The 27345-nt window shown below is 33.0% G+C and overlaps 1 protein-coding gene across 2 annotated transcripts in view; it reads left to right on the plus strand.

Annotated features, from left to right (window-relative positions):
* The first annotated feature begins 4000 nt into the window (after positions 1–4000).
* Positions 4001–27345, plus strand: part of LOC132705346 (receptor-type tyrosine-protein phosphatase kappa) — a 54599-nt gene continuing 31254 nt past the window's right edge. For both annotated transcript variants that reach the window (XM_060675885.1, XM_060675892.1), the window contains exons 1-2: positions 4001–4195; positions 23737–24027. In XM_060675885.1, coding sequence (XP_060531868.1) covers positions 23814–24027 — 214 coding nt within the window. In that variant the 5' untranslated portion in view covers positions 4001–4195; positions 23737–23813. The remainder of the gene's footprint in view (positions 4196–23736; positions 24028–27345) is intronic.

Here is a 27345-nt window from a genome sequence, read left to right on the forward strand (position 1 = left end):
GATCAGATTGGCCAGATGTTATGTTTTCTCAATCTTTACGGAACGGAGTCATGGACAACGAACAAAGATGACTTAAAGACTCCAGGCTTTCGAAATGTGGGTATGTCTATATAATATAACAAAATTCGTAAAGAATAACAGGTCCAGAAATATGAAAGCGAATGAAAAAAGAAACAGTAAAGATTTTATAAACAAGAAAGCTTGCTAACCTGGGACGCGTTATGCGAAGAGAAAGGTACCATCATAGGCTATCATTGAAAAATATTATTATATTTAAAAAATACAACTTTGAAGCAATTAGTACTATTAGGGCAATTTGTGAAATATGAAAGTAATTTTAAAAAGTAATTAGTAGACTACCGCATATCCCAAAAGTAGATTTTTTCTAAAGGACCATAGCCATCGCTTTACAAATTTGTTTTTCTTTTTTTCTACTAGGTTTGAGATTTCTTAAACAATTAAAACATCTTCCATAGGAATACTATAAGATTTTTGGGGATGTAAGTTTTAAGTGAAAAATCGAATACAAATTTCTTAAAAGGGATGTCTCCGAAAGAAGCAAAATTAAAAATAAATTAACGAAATTGGATGCAGCTTTAGGCCCTAATTCAAAAGTCTTCCCTGTTGGTTTTGGAATTCGAAAAGTTGACATAACTAGTCACACACTTCAGATAGCTAAATATGAAAAATAGAATATATTTTCAATTCGTTCTCCATCAGCTACAATTGCCACCATATAGTTACTAGAGGTATAGATGCCCTGCTTATGGTGGCAGCATTTAACAACCATGTCCGCTGACAGATCTCCAATAAGGTTGGATGCGATATTATTACGGCAGTATTTACTCAAACTATGCGGTGCAGGTGTGTAGGAATGAAAATTAAAAACTAAATAAGAAGGCTTCCAAACGCTTTCACATTTTCGGACTATTTAATGACAGTGTTACGCGTTACCACAGATTGATAAACAGTATAGTAGCCTAAGGACTGTGAAAATGCTTTTTTATACTTATTTTCAAAATGACATTTGGTTGATGTCCAAGAAGGATATTTTAGAACTTGAGGCGTGTGCAGGTATGAAAAGAAAATTTGGAATGAAAATTGTGCATATAGAGTGATGTAGTACGTAGTAGTGGTAGAATGATATTTTCCGATTTGAAATGTACTTTCGTCTTTGTGTTGGAAATAGTTACTTTGACAAATTTAAGTTTAAACTTTATATTTTTATTCAAAAACTTTTTTGTTTCCTGCAATTTGTTCATGGAACTTATAGGTTCGAAATAAAAAAGTAAAATGTAAAACTTTACATTTCGAGATTGCATGTTCTGCGCGAAGAAAAGTAAATTCACTTTTTCTGCAAGCTGCAGCAACTCCCGCAATTAATACTATCCTATATAAAAAAAAAAACAAATTGGTGGATTATTTAAACAGATGTAGCTTACTCTGATCATCAAATGCTGCGCATACGCAGCTTCTCTCAGAAATTTGGTTGTTTCCGTTTTTCTAAAACTTGAGATTTTTAGGCTGGTAACCTCCAGAGTGTCGTTTTAAAAATTGAACTAAGTGTGTATATCTCTTTATATCGATATTTGTTTCGTTAATATCGAGTTCTTCATGTCCTTTTTTTGTTGCAAATACGAAAACAAAATTGTTTCGTTCAAATACATATTTTGTTTGCACATTATAAATTAAATTTGACATGTTCCATGTCATATTCTTATATATTATATAAATTTAATCTCAGTAATAAATATTATAAATAAATAAATTATTCAGGTGAATTTTAACTCATTTTCAGAAATTATTAACAAGTAATGATTGAATATTTAATATATTTATATCGATATTTTATTAATTTAAACCAAATAATAAACATCACATCAAAATTAACGCACCACTAAAATTTGGGTCAATTTTCTCGCTAACTGCTTACTCGGTTTGGATATATATTTCTATAATTGTAGTATAAATCTTCAGAATTTATTATTTGAATTTATGTTTTATTCATGTACAGAGAGTTTAAAGAAAAAGAGAGGGTACTAGGACAAATACATCTATATTTGCAGTGACAGTGGAGCGGTTGTCGAGGCTCTTCTTTCTATGAAGGAGAGTCCGGGATTGCTACTTGACTGTCGAAAAAAATTGACAAGACTGGAAGAATGTTATTCAGTCAATCTGGTCTGGGAACCCACTGATGAGGTTATTGGGAGCAACGAAATGGCTGGGGACTGGAGCCTTCCATTGGAATAACAGACCGCTTGCTGAAGAACGAACTGAATAAATGGCTCCAGAGGCAGTTCGCTCTGCACTGGAAGACTTTACCGGAACTGGGGCAGTCGAGAGTTCTAATTGCTGGACCCTCTGTGCCTCGGGATCGAAAGTGGGCTCTCAGTCTCAGTCGCGCCCTCTTACGAATGCTGTTAGGAATCCCAACACTGCCATCTAAGATGGCACCTCCTAGTTGCGCACCAGCAGCCGATTAAGAGTACTAGGAGCTCAATTCATTGAGCGCGAGCAACAATCCACAGTCTCCATGAAAGAGATACTGACTTTCATCAAGTGTACAGGCTTCTAGGGGAGAAGTGAAGACGTGCGGGCATAATCCAAATAATCCAAAGTTCTGAATGCAGCGCCCTGGCCATAATGGACAGGGACGCAACGCAGATAGAATAGGAACAGGAATAATCGTAGCTTAAATCTTCATAAACGATGTTAAAATAAAAACATATTTAAATTTATTTTTAGGCAGTTACAGAATGTTAAAAAAAACAATATTTGCCACATTATGTGTTAATTTCCGTCAATATTATTAAGTGTCTATTTAACCTTTAATCTTTTCGTGACAATTGCAGTTTATTACAATAAAAACTGAAACAAAGTCAGAAACATTAAACAAATAAAAAGTCAATTTCTGGCGTTTCCTCCTTTACTAGTTATGACTGATGACCCATACGTTGAACTAGACGTTTAATGTGTGCTTGATGGATATTAGTCTATATTACCTGATAATGTGTTCTACATCCATGGAAGCAGGTGGGGCTTGCTAATCTCTAAGCTGCCTACCTTTTTGACCAACTGGGGTAAGGTCTGGGCTGCCAGTTTAAGCTCTCAATATTCACCTCATTTAAATGAGGACTATTTCTTGCATAAAAATAAGATGCTGAGAAAAAATGGGGCTATGTATGTAATAATGTTGATAGGAATTCCCAGAGAATGTGTCAAATATTGAGTATACAACTGGTTTTTCTATAAACATTCTCTATATGCCTAAAACTAAAATTTAAATAAAAATGTATTTTCATAACACCGTTTTAGAAGAAATAATAGTAAAAGTTGTGTTTTAGATGATAGAAAATGGACTCACTGGTTTATTTACTTTATTTTTAATCAAACATTTTAAAGACGTCCATATTACATCCACTCTATGTAATCTCATTTCTTAAAAGTTGTGTCTATGTCCAAATCTGTGACAAATAGACGTCCATCCATAGACATCTGTAGGTACAGGTACGGATGTGTATAATGCAATACAATTCAAGAGGATTAAATTATATCAAAATTAGAAACACCGTTTTTCGTTTTTCGTGGTATTTTGCTTGATGACTTGATCGGCTCTTTCGACGAAAATCTACTCTTTACAAAAAAAACATTTTTCCAGCTGGTTGCAAAGAAAATTATTTCCAAACATGATCCTGCTGAAAAATAAGGAAAAATAATTTGAGTTGAGCCACTCCATATGTAACGGTTTATGAGATATGTATTATTTGTTAAGCGCGTGCACGCGTTAGGATCGCAAAACAAAGAAAGAAAAATAATACATAGTTCTTCAATGTAAAAATACTACAAAGCTTATAAACAAGGAAGTTGTGGCAGCACGCTACGCGTAGCTTATTGTGTGCTTCGAAATTTCCGATCTATTTTGTATAAGAAAAATTATAACAACAGCTGATTTGATGGCGACGCCAGGGCATCGCGACGCCGGCAGTTCGGGCGACGCCGCGATCTGGGCCAGTTCTCGTTCCCGACTTCGCCCAGCATCACGCGAGGCCACAACGCACGAGCTCTGCGAATTATTTCGCGATTTCTTTTTTAAATAGCTGCTATTTAAAAAAATATTTTTTGACCCCTTTAAGATTTTTTCTATTACATTAAGTCGTTAAGGATGGCACTTCGGAGAACTTCAAGTTAGGTCTTGGTAAGTGACGTAGCTTATTAACGAACGAAATGTGGTTTGATTGTTTTTTTAATTTTATAGTTGAAATATATAATTGCCGTTGGGTCATGGGAGCAAAAAAGTTTTTATTACAATTAACGTTTCTTTTAAGTCCAGTTTAAATTTAATAAAAGATTTAATCAATAAAGTTGTAACAAACCTAGTTTAGGAAAATAATTAATAATTAATAAATCGCTTTTTAACACTTCCAGTTGGGTATGGTAAAATACTGCTTTTTACTTAGCCGAATAGAAAATTGAGGAAGTCTTCGTGATTTCGTATTGGATTGGATTGGAATGAAGTTGTGACCAATTTGAAAGCCTCTCCATTTGACAATTACTACGTCAGTATTCTTATAAGAGTTCTGCCTTGAATTTTAGAAAACTTGTGAAACCGTTAGCCGTTTACGAAAGAAATCATCGGCCTAAAAAGAAATTATAAAGTGACACCATCTTCACGGACAACGCTGTTATAAACTGATTCATTTCATTTTGCATTTTTGTAGTTAACACTTTTTTTAATAACATGTTATTTGTCGATCGAGGCTTGGCACGTAAAATCCACTAGCTGGATTCCGAGAAAATTGACCATCTTGTCACTTCTCAGCGGATTATAATTCTGGACCTCAACAGCCGAAAGCATTAAGTCCATCTTTTCACCATTTAAGAGTGCATCTTATTTAAAAAAATATATATTTCTAATGATTATGAAGTCACATATCTATCCTTTTCTATGATATTCTAATAAAAATGTAATGCCGACTCATCTTGTAAAGTAAATTAGTTTAAAGGGTTGAATCATCTAGGTAGGTGCTATATCCAAATGTAAAAGTTTAAGATTTATCTTTGTTTGTAAGTTTATTGTTAGAAGAGCTTTAACATTTCACTATTTTTTTAATACATACCTCATTAAAACTTTAAGGATGAATGAAAACTATTTTTATTTTTCAATACCAAAAGTATTGGTAAGTGTTTTTGACGTGCTCGCTTAGCTTGCAAAAGGAACTCTTCATTGTAGATTTCCTTCCTAATTTAGAAAAAAGCAGAACATCATCTTTCTAGAACTCAACTCAACTAAGTCACAGAATCAGTCGTAATATATTGAGTTCAGTTTAAGAACCAATGAGTGTTAACTCCAAATAGAGAAAAAAAGACCATTTTGCTTATATTTTTATTAATATTATGTACATTATCTATCTAACCTTGGGAAGCAACTATTAAACCGAATTACTATTATTAAATGGCTAATTAGGGCATATACTTGCATCTGTAAAATTGGTTTCCTGTAAAATTTTGAAAACGAGACTTAGTTATAGTTAAGTTCCCGGTCAGGAGTTGAGAAATATATATTGAGTAAAGTTGACGTACCAATAAAACATATTTTTTGACTTAAAGCATGTCATTTTAAATTAAATATATCAATATACTCTTGATAGTGGTACGAAAAGGACGGAAATTGATAACATTAAAGTTTTTCATTTCTGGGCTTACATTGGGAAGGTTCTCATGTGCAGATTTTTATTTACCTAAATAATAGAAAACTCTCGATTTAACAACCTCATCACCATGTGTTATTCATTTTTTTATTTGTTAATTTTCTGTACCTGACAAAAATGATGTTGAGCTTTGCTTATAAAATGAAAAAAAGTTTTCAGTTAAGAACGTTCCCTATCTGTTTTTTTTTTAATTTCGAAATAATGTTCTCTGTGCAACTTGTAACAATGTCCTAAATATCGATAATAACAGGTTAAATAAAAAAATATTTCAATTTTTCAAGATCTGGAATTTTGAAATATACTATTCTCAATATTTTTTATATTTATGTCTTTATTAGGCTTTGAACTAATTGGTCGGCATGACTCACCAGGTCATTTGGTAAAATGGTGAAGTTGTAGTGATCAGAAGGAATATAATTTTATGATTTTCGTTCTCTACCACGAAAACATACGATTAAATCATTATCTTTGTTACATCATGTCTTTCGCAATACAAAATCCTATACGAGTGAGATAGTGTGTAATATCAATTATTTATTTGTTATTAAGAAAATGATGGGCATTCGGCTGGTTTACAGAAATTCAATTTCTTATGTAGTCCACGTTTCGACAATTTCATTACCTTCTTCAGGAATAATAAGGATTAATATTATATACAGTAAAATCGTGAACCATTAATTATATAACGTTCCTTGCCGTCTGCGTGAAGTGTCATCTTATTAATGGTACACGATTTTGCTATGTATATTAACCAGGAGATTAATCTATATTAGTCCCGAACAAGACGATAAAATGGCCGAAACGTCGACTAAATATAGTCAGTAATGTTTTCTGACTACAGACAAAGTAAAACAAAAAACAAAGCCTACTTGCTTCGCTTGATCGTAAAGGTGATGTTAGATTCGCTCATGCCAAAATTCCAAGTGTTTCTTTCTATTTTCTATCTCGGGAGCCTGTGACTGTACTGACATTGAACCATAAAGCTGTGGCATTAGTATCCAATTAATGTCACGCTTTTGCGTTATTCTGCGCATTGAATGAATTCCAATTTTTCAATTTCGTAACGTGTTTCGATTAACTAAGGCGTGACATTTCGGAAGCCGTCAAATGCATTCGCAACGTATAAAAGTTGTTGAACCTCAGCGGGCACAGATATTCGTGAACGTCTACGATCGAAAGCTGCTCACAAATTACTTTTATCTGTAACATTTATGTAATTTCTACATTTTGTAAAGTTCTAAGGATCCGTAACATTTTATAATATATTGTGTAACAATAGAAATTGCAACAACCAGTAAATCTAAAGAACATAAATGTTCCACCTATTGTACATTTAATAAATATCTGAAGTTTGAATAACGCCAAAAAATAATTTTATTGAGGAAATGGAAAATTACGTATTGATATAGCTTCGCTATTATTCGTTCCCTTTTAATTGCAATTCTAATAATTAAGTAAAGTAAATAATTATTTTCAAAGAATTATAAAGTATGACTAGAGGCATGTTTGTCCCCCTTACCGAACATTTCAAAAAATGTTTGGCTTATTTATTGGGCTAGGTGCGCACTATTTATCGGGCATAATGTTTTGTAAAATGGGTCATTCAACATAAAAACAATTTTGTTTTTGAAATGAGCATGTATTAGCATACATCAATAAATGTAAAAGCAATATTACTCAGAAATGCTGTAAAACTGTAAAAAATGCCAATGAATGATTGAAGAATATATTACAGGTAAAGTTTGTGTCGAAGAATTTCACTGCTCAAAAATCTTACCTGGTTTTCAATGATACGCAATTATTCAGAAACGGAGTTTAAAAAAGTGGCAATAGCAAACATGGTTGCGAATATCTGGAATGGATAGGCACAGAAATGAAAAAAAAACATATAATTGGACAAACTAACATAAAAACTTGACAGTAAAGTTAAGAACACTCGATTCAGGAATTCAGTGAGGTGATGTTTAGCGGGATGTAAACGATGATGTTTAGATGTGGGCTATAGATTTCGAAAAAACCTTCCATAAAGTCAGAGATGACAAAACATCGCAGATGTTGAATAACACATAGCAAACTTATACTGGAAACAGGATGTAAATATACGTTTACGAGATCGACTCCTAAGAAGAGATGGATATCAACGGAGGAGTTAAATCGGGCTGCATTTGTTAACAGAACAGATTTGTAACGAAGCTTGGGAAGATGTCAATGATGGTATAACGATAATTGGACATGCCTTGATTCTTGCTAGCCCCGAGGCACAACTACAGTTTCTAATGAATATGATGACACACTACTGCCAAAAGTGTGGTCTCGTATTGAACACAAGCAAGACCATTTATACGGTTGTGGAAAAAAAGCGGTATTATTCAGGAGAATGGAATTTATGTGAACGGTATTCCTCGAACATACCTGGAAAGCGTCATAAATGAAAAATTGAACAGCAGTTTCCAGCTAATAGCCGACATCTAATCGATCACTACACTTGAAGAAGAAGGAAAGATATAATTAAAGTACCTATTCAGGAAATGGTTTCAAAAGCAAGTGTCCCCTACTACCAAGAATATTTATCCAACTTGCTGGACGGGTGACGACCGACTGATTTAATGTAGTTTTTTAAGCTTCTAGACAGTCATAAAATCTTGCGTGGACAGCAGCGTTTCCAAATCTTTGCAGATTTTGCTGACACATATTTTAAAAAGTATTTGATTTGTTCATATTGCCACTGGTGACACATTTACCTTCATACTTTATTAAGGCAGTAGTGGGGATAGATATGATATTTTCAAGCAAATTTAGAATTAATTATAATTAGTTTTATTTTAGGATTGGTGCAATTGTTCCAAGAACAGGGTTAGTGGAGCAAAATTTTCATTTATTTATATTATATATTTAAACAGTCGGTGGTTACTCAAATTTGACGCACATATACTCCGGTTTCCTGTCAGTGATGTTTGCGAATATCTGCTAACATAGTAACATAGTAGGTGGAATTGTTAGAACACATTCATATTTGTATAGGCCAGATACAGTCATTCTCTAAATACTGATTTACAGAATTTTAAAAACTTCATCTTTTTCATCTTACATAAGACTCTCTATTGAGTGACAAAGACACCTTGAGTGAGTGCGTGTCGATCTTAAAATATTATGCCGTACTTTAGACTGGACTCAAAGTTTGAAAAATAAATCTTTTTGAGGGACTGTTTATTAACACATTCGTACACTACTAAGGAATTTTGAGTGTTATTTTTTCGGTCTCAACGTTTAGTTTAGGATTGCTTTGGAAAATAAAGTACGAGCCTGTTCACATCGTGTTACTTTTTAACAGTTCTCCCAAGATAATCTTATCGCATAACATATACATTCTCCATTCAGTTTAAAATGTACTAATCGACTCTAGCGTTTGACCAATATACTTCTTCAATAAGCGATAAGTTTGGTGACCACGGAAAAAGGGTTACGCACATGAGCTTGTCGGAGAATGTTTCTGCCAACTGTAGCGTTATGTCGTCTGACATTGAATTGCCGAAAAATAGAATTTTTGCTGCATGTTCTGAAGATAGGTTGATGCGACTGTATAGAAGACGTCATTAGTGTAGGGAAAACTGAAGATGATCCGCTTCTAACTGTCAAGGCACCTCACACTATAAACTCCTAGTATGATTAGTATTGTAGGTAGCTCTCTATGTTTGATTCAATTTAATCCACAGAGACCCAATTTTGCTGAAATGGTCTTTAAGGGCACTGAGACTTCTTAAATCCCCAGTGCCTCTACGACGTGTAAGGTCACAAGCTACTTTGTCCAACATTACGTCAATATTGTATTGAGATATTTGAACTATTTGCAAATTATTATAGGAGAGGAAGGCAGCAAATCAAGTGGGAAATCAAAAGAAATTGAAGAAAAATTTCCTTTTTTTATTTTAAAGAGAACATCCACCTTTTCTTAAAATTTAGAAAACTTTTATAGAAAGAAAATAAAATTGCAATTAAATGCTAAAGCTAAAGATAAGTTTACTTCTTTTGAATACTTATTATAAAAGTAATAACGCGAGATAACAAAAAGTTTTGATAATTTGCGCGTAACACTACCCCCGCCAGAAACCGCTTGAACCTTCATCGATTTCTTGGTTTCCACATAAATATTTGCCATTCCATATCTCATGTTTACTGGACCGCTCCCATCAGAGAAACTTTTACAGGGGATGAATGTTTCGCGGGCTAACCGAGCAGTTTTCTTGTTAAACGACTTCGTATTCCAAGAACATTCAATATAGTAAACTTTGTTTTAAAAGTAGTTAGACTTAGTTAAGTAAGAATAAAAAAAAAAAAAAAAGAAAAAAGAAGAAAACAAAAAAGAGAAAAAAAAAAGGAGGAAAAAGAGAGAGATACACTAGATCGCGTGTTATAAACGTTGCGAAAGTAAATAATAAAGGCAATGGTCCAAGTAGTTCAAAGTCCAAAATATAGTATTTCTAGCATAATGACCTTGGATCCAACTATGTTATCCTTTTCAGCTATACATAGGAAATTCTTTTTTTAAAAGGTTTGCTTTGGCAACCGTTGCTACCACCGGTACTTTGGCAATGGATTTTAGTCACTGATGTTATTTTCACATTTAGTAAATATATTCATACGGTTTTTCAAAATGGGTCGTAGAAAGAGTATACAGTACACACTAATACTACTTCATTTTCCTATTATAGAAACACATTGATAAAATTTTCCGGTCCCGTGTTTATTAACCACTCGCTCTACTCGTGCCAGAATAAACTCGCCACAAAGTGGTATTTATGAAACTAGTATACTAATGACATTTTGACTAATGTGAACACTGATTTATTAAATCTTTTAATTCATCTTAGAGTGCAATCTTAATATTTCGTATTTGTTAAAAAGTTGTTCCGGCATAAGTAGGGTAGGAACAGGGACTAAAGGTTATTTTATATAACTGCGATGGAAATATAAACAAAGTTGCATAGTGCTTGGACGAACCTATTAGCAAACAGCGTTTATATTTCTAGTGAATGCACTAAAACAACCGTCAAAGTAAAGTCAATTTTTATAATAACCATTCATCTCTGTGCAAGTTCGTAAACAATATCGTTGTAATAGAAGCGCGAATATTTTTATTTTGGCACGCCGATGTATCAGTTGCAAGGTGCCAGTGGTAATTTGAAAAAGTTTTAATTTTAGAACACCGGTATTTTTTTATAGAAAATATAATTATCAAAAATTGAAATATCCTTTGTTTCAAAAACAGAATCGGACAGATATTCGATGTGAAATTTATCTTAGTGGAGTAGGTATCGGATATTAAAAACTACTGGCTCTGATAATGAAAGTCAAAAAACTTACGGAACAAAAACACAAACAACAATATCAAAATTTAAATTCCACACTATTAAACGGCGCGAATGCCATCTGAAGTGTAAATAACTTATTTTACTATCTAAAGTAATAGTTCTAGATTTTCTTATTCATTTATAATTTAGCCGATCTGCAGATTCTTAATGAATAAGATGAAATATATTTTCCTATACTGTCAAAGCAAAGCTCAACAAAACAAATGTCAACGATTGTTTAGGTCGTCTCGGAATTGAAGAAAACAAAGTAAAATGTTTAAATGTTTTCGATAAAAATATTTTTTTTATTTTGTTAATTTGGCTTTAAGAATTTAGCCCACGTTGCCTAAGTAGCTTATGTTTAGTTTCTTAGAACTGTTTGCTTTTTTATTAATGCGATGTTCATTCTCATTCAAACTTCTTCGTCTACACATAGATATACTGACGATACACAAATTACGGACAAATTTCCTCATGAAGTTTTGGATGCTCTAGCGATAGTATATTTCAGAGTAATGAAATGTATTAATTAATATAAAATAATAATTTTTGATACTATTCTTATATTTAAGAATCAAATCTCCAAAACAGTTCAGTTGCAGAATCATTAAAAAACAACTATTTGAGTCTATTGGTTCTCTTGCATTGTCTTAATGTTCAGTCTAAGGGCAAAAGAGAAATTCATTTTCGTTGATTTTATTTTTAATGTTAGAATGGCAGATTAGTTATCGTGTAAGCTAAATATTTTTGTGTGGTATAAAATGCAGCACAAATTACTAGTTAAGTTAGTTAAGTTAAGTTGTCACAAAAAAACATTTTCTGATAGGTTAGTCCAAAAATATACAACATACCATTAGTAGAATTTTAATAAATTTGTACTAATTATGGAAATTTTAAATTGCAGCCATTCCAGTGAATTAATTATTTAATATTTTTCTTCTAACCTTTGCGCACAACAAAAAAAAACTCAAACTTGTTGTCACGAATAAGGATCCTCATTCCTACTTAGATTAAACTCGTCAAAAATCTAAAACACAGTTTTGTATGTTAACTATTTAAAATTGACTCTTCTTTTTAAGGTCCCATCTTTTTATTGAAGATTAACTACAACTTCGGCAAATCCTTTTCTGTCTCGTGATATTCTTGGTAGTGTCCCTAAGGTTAGTACAGTTAAATCTTAGACATGAGTGTTGTCCTCTTTAGAAACTAGTATATTCTGCTTCTGTAACTTGTTTTCCGTCTTTTGATAATTTCAAGAATTGGACTGTAACCATTTCATTGGTAATATGGTTAGTCCATGATATTCTGAATATGAAGGGCATTACCAATATTTCAAAAGCTTCCAGATGAGCGGACTCTCAGTTTATGGGATTCGGTCATATACTCAATCCTTTTGAGTAAACAGAACCGGTCACAAACCTGTTTCTGATATTTAAGGATAGTGCGGGGTTTATTAGCAAATTCTTTATTCTGAAAAATGCACTCGTTGCATTTTCTATAGGGCAGCGTATCCCGGTTTTTGGTTTCAAATTAGTTTAATTTATCAACCTGCTCGATTCGTTTGTTATAGATATATGTATTGGTGTTCACATGTGCATTTTATTTATTTATTTATTTATTATAAGTTTAGGTCGCTTATAGTACTCAGTACCAAAAAATTGCAACCACAATGTTAGTTCAAATCAGTGGATTTATACAAAACAAACATAAGTCGGATGTAGAACATTATTCAAAAAGAGGAAGATATTTAACACTCATACACTGCTAAGTTACACTACAAGTCCTAATAATGGAGTATGGACATTGACGAGATATCGAGGTTAAAATTCGAGTTAAGTGTATTGTACGAACTTTGCATTCTTAGCAAAGGGGAATGCTGCCCTGTGTTGGTTCTACTATATGGGATTTCAAAGAGATTTAGCGTATCTTAAATCTCGAGCGGGAATTTTAAAGTTAAGTTTCGACAAAAGATATGGAGAATCAATGTGTGAGTTTGTTATTTTGTAAAGCATACACAAGTCTGCCGCAGTCCGTTTATCTTCCAACCTAAGTATTTTGAACTGATTTTTAATTGGGCGATAATCTCTTTCTTCTATACGAGTGTGGGTCTTAAGAGCGAGAAATTTTAAGAATTTATTTTGAGTGTTCTCGATTTTGTTGATATGAACTGAAAACAGCATTGTTTTCGTTTTTTCTGTATGTGTCCTCGTCAACTTATATTCCCTTTTGGATATTGTCTGATGTGTAAAAACTTTTAATGCATAAACTGGATACCGACTTCCCAAATAGTCTGTAACTGTAAAAAGGAGGATTTATTTCTTTTTTATTATTTTTCTGGAAAGTTGTAAAAGTGACGTATAACCGCAATAAATTTCTGTGAATTGAACAGATGACCTTCGACGTTCAATAAAATTTTTACAAATAGCCGTTGAAATCCGCAGACACCGGAACGCGGTAATTCCTAAATTTACTTTACCCGTTTAGTAATAAATTAAATTCAGTTACAAATTTCATCAGGGGGAATATGATACATTATTTCATTTCCTTAATATAAGGTGGCAAAGATTTTTTTTATCATAATTTCAGATCATAATAATCAGACCGCAAAATATTAAAAAAAATCAGTGGCATCAGCGGTTTTGACTGAACATTTTTGATAGAAAAAAAAAATACGCCACTGGTTAGACAAAAATTATTTTCGAATTTCTCATGAAAAAAGAGTTAAATTATTGTTGTTTTGTATATAAAATTTATTGAAAAAGGTCTTCCAAAATTTAACATTTCTTACCAAAAAAATTGTTACTAAGGAATATTGAAAACTTTTTGATTTCTCTCTGTTTGCGAAAAATTGGGTAAAATTGGATATGTACGATATTTTCACCGGTAAATAAATAAGATTCCCTGAGTTTTGTGTGTGTGTATTACGAAAAAACAACGTCAGTGATATGGAATAGCAGTTATATAGGAGAAATATATTATTTAAAAGCTCTCTTGGTTTTAAGCTCGCTGGTCCGACGAAACCGTAGCCGTTATTAATTATTCTTACGCGAAGACGTTTCGGGGTTATATCCAACATATCAAAATGTATAAAAAAACGCGCTCTCTGTCAGTATTCTAGAGAAAGACGTTTCACAGCCCGAGCACAGAACTCTGCCCCTATTAAAGCTATGATCGATCTAGAGTTTAGTAATACATCAACCATAATTAATCCAAAATTACGCCAGAAAAATACGTCCAAACAATTTGTCGTAAAAATTCCCGCTAGACGATTAATCGGTCCAAAGGCATTTTCATTGAAAAAACGCCTTCAATGACGTACACGCGTACTTACTAAAAATATTTGAAACCGTCGTCAGGTTCGCGAAGATGAATTCCTTGCCAAATATTTCAAAACACGAAATTCCGTGGGCCCGTTTAGATAACAACACACCGTGTGCGAACGCCGTTGGCCTGGAGTAAAATCTCCGCAACTAAAAATAAACCTGGATAGGCACTCGCTAGGCGTTTAAGTTCGGTTTGACAAAAAATCCGTCTGCTTTGAACAATCGGTGAGAGAGGTAATGCGTTTTCTACTGATAGATAAAAAATTGTGTGTTATGTATATAAACTGTTAAAAAAATTAAATTAAATCCTATGAGTTAGATATAGGGTGACCCGTTTATTTCCTCTAAATTGTCTGACGAACTGCTTTTTTTTAAGCATGTATTTAAAAAAAAAAACAGGATTATACTCAATGTTTGTCACATTATGTAAGAATTTCCGAGAACGCTATTAGGTGTCTATCAATGCATAATGCCATCTTTTGTCAGATTAAAAGGTGAGTTTAATAATGCCAGACCATATTACCAGAATCTTAGATAATTATTAGAATAAGGTGAATATGAGGGCTTGGACTGGCAGTCCAGAACTTAACCCAATAGGCACTTTAGAGATGGTGAATTTCCATCTGCGTCCTTGGGTGATGTAGAAAATGTATCACGGAAATATTCACTAATATCGACCAAACACAAATTAAACGTCTAAACACCCGATATTGGAGTTTTATTTATTAAACGTCGATGACTTTGTTTGTTTCATTTTTTTGTTATTTCTTTTAATAGGTGAGACAAATATGTAAATAATTTATTGATTTTAATAGAATCGTATCTCGAGAGGGGCAACTATTTGTTGAATATATATGCTAAAAGTCTAAAGTTTTTGTCGTTACGTCAGCGTTCCTCAATGATCGAATTTAGGACCATTACTTTTTTTAATTTTTCATCAACGATTTATCTATTACGTTAAACTTACCTCGTTTGTTGTTTTGAGGATAACCTAAAGATCTTTCAGGACAAGGAATTTCAAAAGGCTTTGCTCATGGTAAATAAGTGGTACTCTGTGAACTCTCCGAAAATTAATGTTGAAAAATGCAAAGTCCTGTCTTTTCACCGAAATATTAGTGCCATGTTGTTCGAATATACAGTCTTGGAGAGGTGTGATACTCTCAGAGATCTTCGTGTTGTGTTTGGCATTAACTTTACTTTTATTAAAAATTTAAATAAATAAAATATTTTTACTTTAAGTTTTATGGAGTTTATCCTCCAAATGGTCAACTTTCAACTATTTGACATGTCTCTTAAGGATAGATGTATACGTTTGTCAGTGAAGGCGCCGTTAATAATTCTATAGATTGTCCATCCCTAATGGAAAGAATTCTTTTTTTAATTCCACGCTATAATTCATGACGCACTGACCTTTTTTTATCATTTTAAGGGCAGGGCCAATTTGATGGTTCGGCCACCAATTCTTCAAATTTCAATAAACGTTAACCATATTGCGGCCTGTGATATTAACTTTGACTTACTCTAGACTTTTGTTTCTAAATGTAAAGAAGATATATTTTTGTATTGTTGCCCTGAATAATTTTTCGTTTTTGGACAGATATTAGTTGTAATTAATGAGCTGCCATTCATTAACTTACACCAACAGCTAATAGTGTTTACGGAAATTCCCACAGAATGTGCTAAAAGTTGAGTACAGGACAGGTTTTCCTTTAAACAGTCTGTACATCCCTAAAATGTTAATTTAAAAAAAAAATGTTTTTTTAACGTCGGTTCAGAAATTTTAAGGTGGAATTAAAAAAAGTATATCCCAATCGATTCAGCAGTTGGATCATTGTATTTATTATTTACTTCCACGATATTTTATTTACTTCCACGATATTTCACCTGGCCAGGTATGTCGAGTCGCTTTCAGGTGAATACTAAATAAACTTTATAGTTTAAACCTATATATACCATACCTTATTTAATGATTCGTGCCGCATACGAGTACGGTTATTTCTTGTTGTCCAGTGTTGTTTCCTGTCCACATCATGATAACGTCTAAGAATGGTTGTGTTGTTTCGGTATTCCTTGATGCTCACATGAATATTGGATGAATAAATGGGGTGGGTCTGATAGTTCTACTATAATTCTAAACACAATAAACATATCTTGACATCCTATTAGCACGGCAATTAACATAATATAATATATACGATAATATAAGAAAGAAGAAGAAGAAGAAATTTTCGAAGGTGATAAGGTAGATAAGTAGTTAGTAATTGCCGTGATTTCGTCAAGATTTTTCAATTAGTTCTATAAGGCAATCAAGGTTCTGGAAGGTGCCTTGGAATGTACGCTTTTCCAGAGGGCATTCCGTAACGAATTGTTGTAATGTATGTTTATTGTGTTTACAATTATAGTAGAACTATCAAACCCACCCGATTTATTGATCTAATATTCACAAACTCCATGGCCTGTAGGAACCGGTTCACTTGACTAAGGTCTAGGTAGTTCAGATCCGACAGAACGTTAAGTGGGGTGTTGGAGCAGATTGTTTTTGCTCACAAGGATCACTCCGTAGGTTGGTTATATTTTGCTCCACTCATCTTGTCTAGTTTCTGCATCTTTCCAGAATTCTGCCTAAAAGCTTAGATGGATATCCATTTATTGAGAGGGCGTAGTCTCCGTTATTATCCAGTATGTTTTGATTTCCAGTATATTCTAGTTAGAATACGAATACCGCTTTTATGGACAAGAACATACATAATAAAACTAAAGAACGTCAAAATAGCATTGCTAAAATTTACCGAAGATACTGGAAATGTCCAAAGTGGCTCGCGGCCCTGATTGACGAGATTTAGGGCTTAAAGTGACACATATTTCAGAATAGGTAGTAGAAAAAAATTCAAACGGAAACATTACATTTTATATACCTATTTTTTTATAACTTTATCATATTTATCATTTTTAAAAAGAGCGATTTTGTATGTGGTTGCCTGTTTGAAAAAGTTGTCGACTTGGAAATATTAGCAATGAAACATTTTTGGAGTTTCGATGATATTGATGTACTATTTAAAAAAACTTCTGGATTATCTGGATATTGTTATTGTTATTTTAAACTGAATGATGAAAAAATACTAATGGTAAATACAGTAAATCGTTTATTAAGATTGTCACATTTTTAACTATTTTACATTTTGTCTAAAATGGTGTATTTTGCTGCGAAATCCGATTGATTGCAAAATTATTATATTTGCGATAGTGCAATCGTCTGCCAGTAAATATCTTTGCAACTCAAAGCCGACCGTATCGATTTTATCTTCTCACGTTGACAACGTATTATCGGGAGATTTAATAGATAAGCGACATATTATTAATAATTCTGCAGGGTTGATCTGAATCGAGCCGCATTTCCCAAATGACTGCCGCCTCCGTTGCATAGTCTGCAAATTCAATAAAAACTTTTGTTGTCAGCTAAACGAAAAATAATTGGATTTGAAATACATCTGGGGTACAGCAACCGAAGTTATTTTTGTATGCAACGATCGGAATTCTCACATAAGTATGTCGAACGGAAAAATGAGATGAAATACAAGGTGGCACAAAGTCCTTATGTAATATTAATATGGTTTTTTTGTGGTTTTCACGGGTTCCAGACGTCGGTCATACTGGGACCTTTTCGCCAGCTAGCAGCCGCACGAGCAGTCAAATATATGTGAAATAGTAGTTATGGCTTCTACTAGATTAATTTAATTAATTGTCATTTTTACGATGAGCATATTTGGCTAATTGCCGAGTAAAATTTTTAATTTATATAATAACTACAATCCAGATCCAGGTTTTGTCCAAAGCTTCAGCGTCTATGTCTGTACAAGTCTGTGGAAATTATAAACTAGTAATGAAACAAGTTTAGTATTTAGTATCAAGTAAGTCAAAAAAGAAGATTTTCTTTATGAATATGTCTGTATATACTGTATGACGGAAGCTATATTGTCTCTATTGACTCATGTAATCAATTCTTCAATCAATCAATCAATCAATCAAAGGTTTAAACAACTAAACAATCTCAACCGCGACTCAGGTTACCTTGAACCACTATGGGAATCAGTCATCCGAGATAATGCCCCTCTTTTAGCTCCGTGCCCTCAAACAACTCGTGTTCAAGAAGGCGATCAATAGTTCGAAAAATATTGTAGCCATTTTCCTTTGAAGGTGGTCGAGAAAGAAAGAAACATTACTATAAATAGCGATCACTGCAGAAGTGCGCTGGCGAATTTTATTATAGAAATAGAAGAGATTAATCAAGAGGTGGTATCAACGAGGTAATTCGGCTATCTCACCATCTCTTCAAAAACTTATATGGCATCAGCATATCTAGGATTTATTTGCCGTTGTTGATTTATCTGAATTATAGAAGCATGAAAAGACGATATTTTACAAAAAAATTGCTAATTGAAATTGTGGAGAAAGTTATGATCGGATTGATACTAGAGGATTTAATTTTCAGTTCTTGGAAGTTCCTTATTCCCTGTTTTCCTTCTTCTATTTTTCCTTGGAGGATAAGACGTTGGAGGTGGAAAAGTTCTCCCCGTATTAAGTTTTGTTTTCATTCCTTGAAAAGTTCTCGATCTGCTAGCTATTCTAAGGATTTCATCGTTTGTCAAATGATCAACGCAGGCCCACTCTCAGTATTCGTCCACATTTTGAAGGCTTCGATTTTATTTAATGCTGCCACCTTCAATGTCCTCATATAACAGAGCGGACCATACATAACTTTTTACCATCTTGTATCTAAAACCTAGGTCCAAGTTTCTATCTTGCTCCATCTTTGATTTCTTCTCCATTTAAGTGTCTTCTATTGTTGGGAATAATATTTCTACTAATGACCATAAACTTGGTATTCCCTTTGTTAATTTTTTAGCCCAGTTCTTGACTAGCATTTTTCACCATATTCAATAGGATCTGGACATCATCAGCACTGCCTGCCAGTATTAGGGTGTCATCCGCATACCGGATATTGTTAATGACAACCTCGTTAACCTTGATCCCAAGGCTAGGCTTGATTCAGTGAACGCACTTTCAACGTATGTAAGTTAAACAGTATCCATGATAAAATGCTACCCTGTCCAACTCCTTTTTTAATTTCGAAATCTTTTGTTGTTCCTACATTATTTATTCTCTTTGATTTCAGTACAGGTTAACCTTATATCCTTTCCGTCAAGTCCCAGATAATGAAGGTATGATATTAGGATATTATATCTAACATTATCAAGTGCGTTTTTTAAATCAATAAAGCACACGAAGACATTTTTTCGCTGGTCTTGGCAATTCTGTACTAATCCTATGAGGCTAAATATGGCATCTCTAGTTCCAAATCCGTCCTTAAATTGCGTAGCTACACTTACTTTCTCAAATTTTTTGTTCAATTGTATGCATTAATCGTAGGAAAAGTTTAAGGAAATGTGGCAAACCTTGAGCGAAGCCAATATTCATGCACCAGCATTAAGGACACCACCTGCCATTAAGGACAGTATGTCACATTTTTATTTTCAATCTTAAACCCGGATAAGTGGTGGAAGATATATGGAATGCCGAGATTATAACTATTACTACCATTACTACTAGTAATTCTGAGCCTGAAGTTTGCATCATGAGAAAAGGAGCTATTTTCTGGATTGATATTTTATAAAATTTAGTGAGATTTTGGCGAAACGTCTGCAGGATTCCAGTCGGAGTTCAACAAGCGAACAGATTATATTGCGGAATATAGTGTCATCACATTTTTCCATCCGTGAATCAATACGTGAATATATATATATATATATATATATATATATATATATATATATATATATATATATATATATATATATATATATATATATATATATATATATATATATATATATATATATATATATATATATATATATATATAGCTAAAACTCGTCTCTAATCTCGTCTTTCATAACACCTATGCTCCTATCTTCCATGAATTACTCTATGTGTGGGGTAATATAACAATATCTTCAGCTCACCCGCCCCCTAGGCTGCGACGATCCACGTATCTAAACATAGTGAAGTCGAAACTTTATTTCTAACCATAGAAAATCCTTGAATTTTTTATATCCGCATTTCACGGCGTTGGACCGTATCTCATTGAACATGCATGGAGTCTCTCTGAGATCTTTACCGGTCTTGTTTTCCATAGTTGGCATTTTCGCGTTCCAGTTACATATTTTATCGTCGTAAAGGCGAAAAGTCCGCATACGTCCGCACTTGAAACCGTTTTTAACTGGCAAGCTCTAGAAGCTTCGTAAGTGCCGCGCGTTCAAAAACAAGTTTATTTTTTGTCGGGCGCCTTTTATCGAAGTCGAGGCGATTTATAAGAGTTGTAAAATCGTCGTTTATAGAGTTAATTAATATCAAAAAGGCGTGTAGAGAATTATCACAAACCAAAAATAATTTTACGACAACTGAAATCACCGAGTATAAACACGAAGGTTGATCGTCGATATCGAGGTCAGTGGGATTGCGTGTCATGTAGACTTCTGTTTAACTACTCTTACTTCGTTAATTTCCCCTTGCCCTATGCATTTTTTGGAGTCAACAGAGTCCGAGAGTGGAATATTGTGCGCGTGTAGGATGATTTTCTTCTATTATTAGTAAAAAAAAAAAAATTATTTGATTTTGAAAATTACATAGTGGCGGATGTGATGAAGATTTTTTGATATATCTTCATTTCCGTAGATTTAGGATACAAGTGTTGTACATTGTTATACTAGTGTACAAAAAAATGAAAATTTCAAAAAAAATGAAAATCAAAGTTTTGAAAAAATGAAGACGAAGGAGAAACTCAATCTTGAAGAAATTTCTGCAAGCTGTGAAACTTGAATTGGTACTATTCGTCGCTGATATTTCTCCAAACATCCTATTCGCCTCTTTGCTGTTTGAAACTGAGAGGCCGATGCTTTGTACACACTTTAAAAAGCGGAGAGGCACAAATCAAGGGAAGGTGGGCAGGAAGCTTTGGGTGTTTAACAATTTTAATCGATTTTCTCGCATTTTCATTTGATAAAGGAAAGGGATAAATACAAGTACTTTGTTTCTGTCAAATAAAATCTCATAGCGTGTCATACTGATATTCAGAAACCGCTAATACTGTTATATGCTGAGGTCTGAGTGAGTGAGTATTTTTCGTCCCGTTTTTCTAATATAATCTTTATCACAATCTTTTAAATGACCGTTATCTGGATGAGAAATGTATCTTTGATTGCACATCATCTTTCAAGATTTTTGGGCAAGTAGTAAATCTGATTCTGATGCTATGTTTTGGTTCTGTGATGATATTTTGTACTTACGGAAGTACTGTGGATGCAAACGGAGGATCAATTTGCCGGTTATCTTCTTTTTTATGGTGAAGTTTATTTATCAATCCTCCGTTTGATGTCTTGGTAGTGGAAAAAAGTGGAAAAAGTCAGCAGCATGTTTGATGAACAAGAAGTCAAAACCTATTTCAGGAAAAATTTAGAAGTAGTAAAACTTCTTTAGACATCCGTTTTTTAAACAGTCGTTTATCCAGTTTATCTTATCAACAGATGAAATTATATTCTGTTTTATGCTGAATAAAATAGTTGGTAATTCTTTTAACACAATTTACCCAGCGTGGAGTCAGATGATGATGACAGCTGTGGCATCTTCTTGGCAAGTTTATAATCTATATGCACAATTCATAATTGTCTACATCAACACCGAACAAAAGCTAAAGGGTGACATCATTCATCAAAATTTCAGATCTTTTTCTTAATCATTTTAAAACTTCACAGATTCAATCCATATTTTGTCGTAATGCGTTCTGATCATGGAATGGACGACGATAATTTACAGTCAGTTATTAGACGGAATAAGGACTGAGGTTGGCACCGATAAGTTTATTTCCATCGTTTACTCCAAACGCTTCATATTCCTAATACCAATTGCAACATAATCCTTACATGTGGTGGGTATAATTAATTAATAGTTGCGTGTTACTGTTTTCATACACAATAATTGACACCTCGATTTAAAAACTACAAATAGTTTCCATTACAACAACCGAAATAAGAAACAAAAGAAACTATTAAATAAAATAATATAAGTAATAAGGACGAAATAACCATATCAAAACTTACATTAATTCTTTATACTTTATTATACCGGATGTCCCAGAAATGGACGATCCTAGGAATTTGAAAAAAACTAGTAAATAGGTCAAGTCTAGTCTAAAACCCGTTATCTGCAAAATGGAAATGCTTGAAAAAATAGAAAATTTTTTGTATGTTTCAAGTTCCTTCATACAGATTTCAGGATAGGATAGGATATTGAGATGCGGATTTTATCTGGTTGCTGGGTACTTTAATTTTTTTTCCGAATTGACACTAAATTTATTAAAATGCGTTAAGCGTTGTTCGAACAAAGGACATAGTATATTATGCAACATGAGTTTCTTTGGCATGAGTGGAGGACAGCGGAGCAAGTGCTTAATAAACGAGATATTTAAAAAGTTTACCATACGTTTTCTACGACCGTTAGTTTTTGGGTAAATTTCTGCCAAACAACGCTAATACATTCACTGACATGACCGTCCGAATTGACAAAAGTCAGAATTCAAGCCGTGCGGTAATATCCCCGAAACCATCCGATTGTTCCCACACCTGTGCGGTAATATCCCGGAAATTTCCGAAGTATCTGGGAGATGTGGGAAACGAAACTGACGTTATTCATTGTACTACGGTAATTAAAAGAAAAAATTAGATTAGATTGCTTCCCCTGGTAGCAGTTTTAGAAACATAGACAGGTTCAGATGCCTCATTTTTTGTACGAGTGGCGTAATCGCATATGATTCTTTGTGGAATCGTTTCGAATTTAGTCGATAAGTGGAATTCTACGTGGCAGGCGTACCAATCACATGTCAACCGATGACCTATAAGCGAAATGGACCCCATATTTCAGCAGAGAAAACGAAACAACAGAACAATAAACTGACAATTTATAGGAATATTAAATTTTCTGATTATTGCTGGATTTAGGTCAAAAGTAGTTTTTGACTTGACAGATAAAATTAGCCGCTATAAACAATAAATTTGCCAATCGTTTGATTTCGAGAAAAATAGCTTGTAGCGTTGTTACATTTCAAAGCAATAAAAAGTCAAGGAAAATTATAGAAATGGTATTCGTTTAAATTAGTATGTAATTATGTTATTTTAAAATTAAGTGATTTTTATCACTAAAAATTGAGTACATAAATCAGAAAATGTTTGTTAAATTAAGTCACTATAACAGAGTAAATATTAAAATATGTTTATTTAATTAACGTTTTTTTAAATGACTTTCCAGATCCGCTGACTGTACGCTTAAATGGAGACATGCTGGATGAAAGTTCAGCAACTACTTCTCTCTAACCTTCCGTCGACATGTCGAGCGAGCCAGAGACCACGAAACACAAGGGTCACACGTCGAGCACAATAAAAAAAAAGCACAGATCGAGGTCGACACCGCGTTACAATGACGTGGAGAAGCCCCACAAGAAAAGACACACCAGTGCCGCCAATTCGTTGGTATCCATTCCTAATGCCATTAAGCTGTCGATGTTGAACAGTGGACTGCTGCCCACCAGTAAATTTAGCGGTACCTATCGAATAAATAGAACGTTTACATGTAGTGACTGCGCTTTTAGTGATTTTATCGAATAATTTTAAATATTAAACTTGTTTGTTTGAATGTGCTTCATTCTATGTTACTATTATACAGGGTATCTCACAAGTATCTCACAAGATTGCATTTCTTCCGATTTTAAAAATTTTGAAACAGCTAACTGTAAGTTAAGATATTGATAATTGATTTATCTCTTAGAGGGTGTCCATAATTTCCCAATATCTATTTTCAACCGTTACTTTTATTATTTATTTACTTTTAATATTATTTAATATTTTCTAGCAAGAGTCAATCAAAACCTAAAGTTCTTTCTATAGTTAGCACTGATTTTGTTTGAGTTTGACATAGTGTTGTATTATTTAGTTATTATATTATTAGAGTTAGGAGTGACCACTTAGATCACCTGATTTGACTATTCACAACTCAGTGCCTTTTTACCGTTTTATTAACTGTTGATTGACGCTTATGCCATACACTGAATGCAGAGTATCCAAAATTTTATGGCAGATAATGTTATTTAAAAGTTTTGTTGTTGCTTTTAAGATATGACATTCTGTTTATATTTTTTTATGGTCGATTAGAGAATAATTCTGAATTCGTTTACTGTTTTCCCATGATTTCAATATGATAAACAACGAAACATAAAATAACTTGGAACACCAGAAGCAAAAAATACACAACAAAAAGTCTGGAATTCGATGAACATGAACATGAATAGGGCGATTATCACTAATCAAACATGGTTAAACAGCGCAGTGCATAAAATAAATAGATAAATATGTCAAAATTATTAAATTAATCAACATATTTTAAAACTATTGGGATTAAGTATTGGGAAACCTAAAGGAATTTATCAGAAAAATACATAAATGGAATAACAAACCGATTGGTTCACTTGAAATAAAGAAATTATATGCTGCATTGCGACTTCTGTATGCAATGCAATGCAATGAAAGGGATGGGGACAATCCTGCAGTAATTGTATACCCTATGTTCTACCCACATATTTATATTATTTATCTTTAAATAATTGTATTTCATCTCTGCTGCCCCAATTTTACCTTTGCCTTTTATTGATAATAGTAATCATTCACACCCTTAGATAAGAATTGGTATTGTTTAATTATTATTTATTTCCAGATATCCGATTAAATTATGATACACCTTATTGGATTTCTCCTTCCATTTAGTTCTATTTGCCACCTTCTATCATGATTGTCAAGTACCAAAAGCTACTAATCTATCCCTTTTCATTTTTCCTATAATTTCCATTCTTTCTTTTTCATAGAGACTTCCATGATTTTGGTTTTATATTTATTCATTTTTCTTTTCTATTCTCTTAATAATTGGTTCCAAATGGTTTGCCTTTTTTAGATCTTATTAATTTCTGCTATGAATGTCAAATCATCTGCGACGGCACAAACTGTTAATTTAATTTAGTCTAATAGTTTGTACCCAATTAATTCTTCCAAAAATAACTTAAAAACAAAACTGAACTTAAGATACCTCCCTGCCTTACTCCAGCTTGTGTTGTAAATGCATCTGATTGAATGTTTTTACCAAGTATACAATTTCTTGTTTCCTTGTATCGACATTTGGTAACTCTACTTTTTGATTCATCTTTCTTATTTTAACACTTTTCAAAAATCTATTGACTCTATCTATGTATAAAAATACCATAAAAACTGGAATATGCCAACCATCCATGTATGACTTCTTTTTTGATTGTGCTTCTGCTTTGACGGAAACCATTTTGCAATCCTACCAAAGGTTTTTTCTACTTTTGCTCGTACTCTTCTTTTAATTATTTATTCACATAAATGCAGACGTAGTAGACGTATTGCAATTTCTGTTATCTCTTTTTTATACAAATGAAGCTGTTTACCATTTCAGTGGTAATGTTTTTCCTAGTACCTTCTTTAGTTATTGTTTTTCTGCCTCATCCGGCTCTTGAGGTATTCTTCCATCATTCCCGTCTTGGTGCTTTGTGTTTAACAATTCTGTTTGCTAACTATTGCTTCTGGTTGAATCAATTTTCTGTTTATCTCAAAAGTTCTTCCATTTTTGTTATTTAGATTGATTTTTTTTTACTCCTATTCTCTGTCCTCTGTACTTTTTATAATTTCTGAGTTTTATTCGTTCGATATGCTCGCCATTTGTTTAATCTTCATATCGATATTTATTTCTTCGGTCCAAGATTTCACTCTCCCAGTATTCGGACTGAATTCAAGCGTTTCTTTTAGCAGAGGATTTTACCACGTGTCTCATAACAAATGACCTAGTTATAGTTATTATTGAACTCACGGGAAGCGTGAGTCAGCAAAGTTGGAGTATTTTAAAAGCTCTGCATCTAAATGTACCAATTGATTGCATTTTATAGCCTGATTTGAAATATATTTGTAAGAATTGCATGGTATATGATATAGGATGTTAAAAAGTTAAATTTTCTTTTAACAATCAATTAACTAGAATTTTTATACCACCAAGAATCACACATTTGCGTATTCTCTAAAGTTGACTTATTATAAAGAATCGCGTTGCTCCAGAACAAATTAAAAAATGCAGGGAAAGTTTTTGACATAGCTTCCTCTTTATAAAAAATGAAAATTCTTCCCGGAATTAATCGCCTAACTATGAACTCCCGCTGGAGATTTTTACGTTAAACTTTCGGTACTTTAATAACTTTTGCAAACTTTCTTTAAGTTTTGCACGCAGAAAATGAACTCCATATTAATTAAATTCTTTAGAGCTTAAATAATTTCCCGTCTAAATAAACTTGTTTTAGATTTTTGGTTATCAAAATTCAAGATTTCTTTCAGTTATTTACTTACAAACAAGTTTTTATATTTTGATGGGAAGGAGTTGGGGAGCAGCGAAACACAAAACGGATTTCTCAATCTAACGCGACGCGACGTTTAGCATTTTACAAAATAATCATTCTCACCAAGTCTTCCCACTAGCAACAGATATTCGAACAAAGAGGTTAAGTGCAATAGTAATTAAAGAAAATTCCGTAACTGTAAAAATAACTATTCTATAATTTGATTGATTTTAAAATTTAAGATTTGATAACTTTACTTTTAAAAGTATGATGTATGATGTACCACTATTAATTTAATTATGATAATTTTGTCGTTAAACTTTGAGTAGTTCACTACCGTTTTTCCATCATAAATCGATGATGGAAAAACAGCATTTTTTGATATATAAGAAAGTTACGCTGATTATTATTTTTTATTAAGATCAATTAGTGGGAGTAATCTTCCAGAAATTGTGTTTTTTGAATTGAAT

Source organism: Cylas formicarius, unplaced genomic scaffold, assembly GCF_029955315.1.
Source record: "Cylas formicarius isolate icCylForm1 unplaced genomic scaffold, icCylForm1.1 PGA_scaffold_10__41_contigs__length_53128322, whole genome shotgun sequence".
Lineage (NCBI taxonomy): Eukaryota > Metazoa > Arthropoda > Insecta > Coleoptera > Brentidae > Cylas > Cylas formicarius.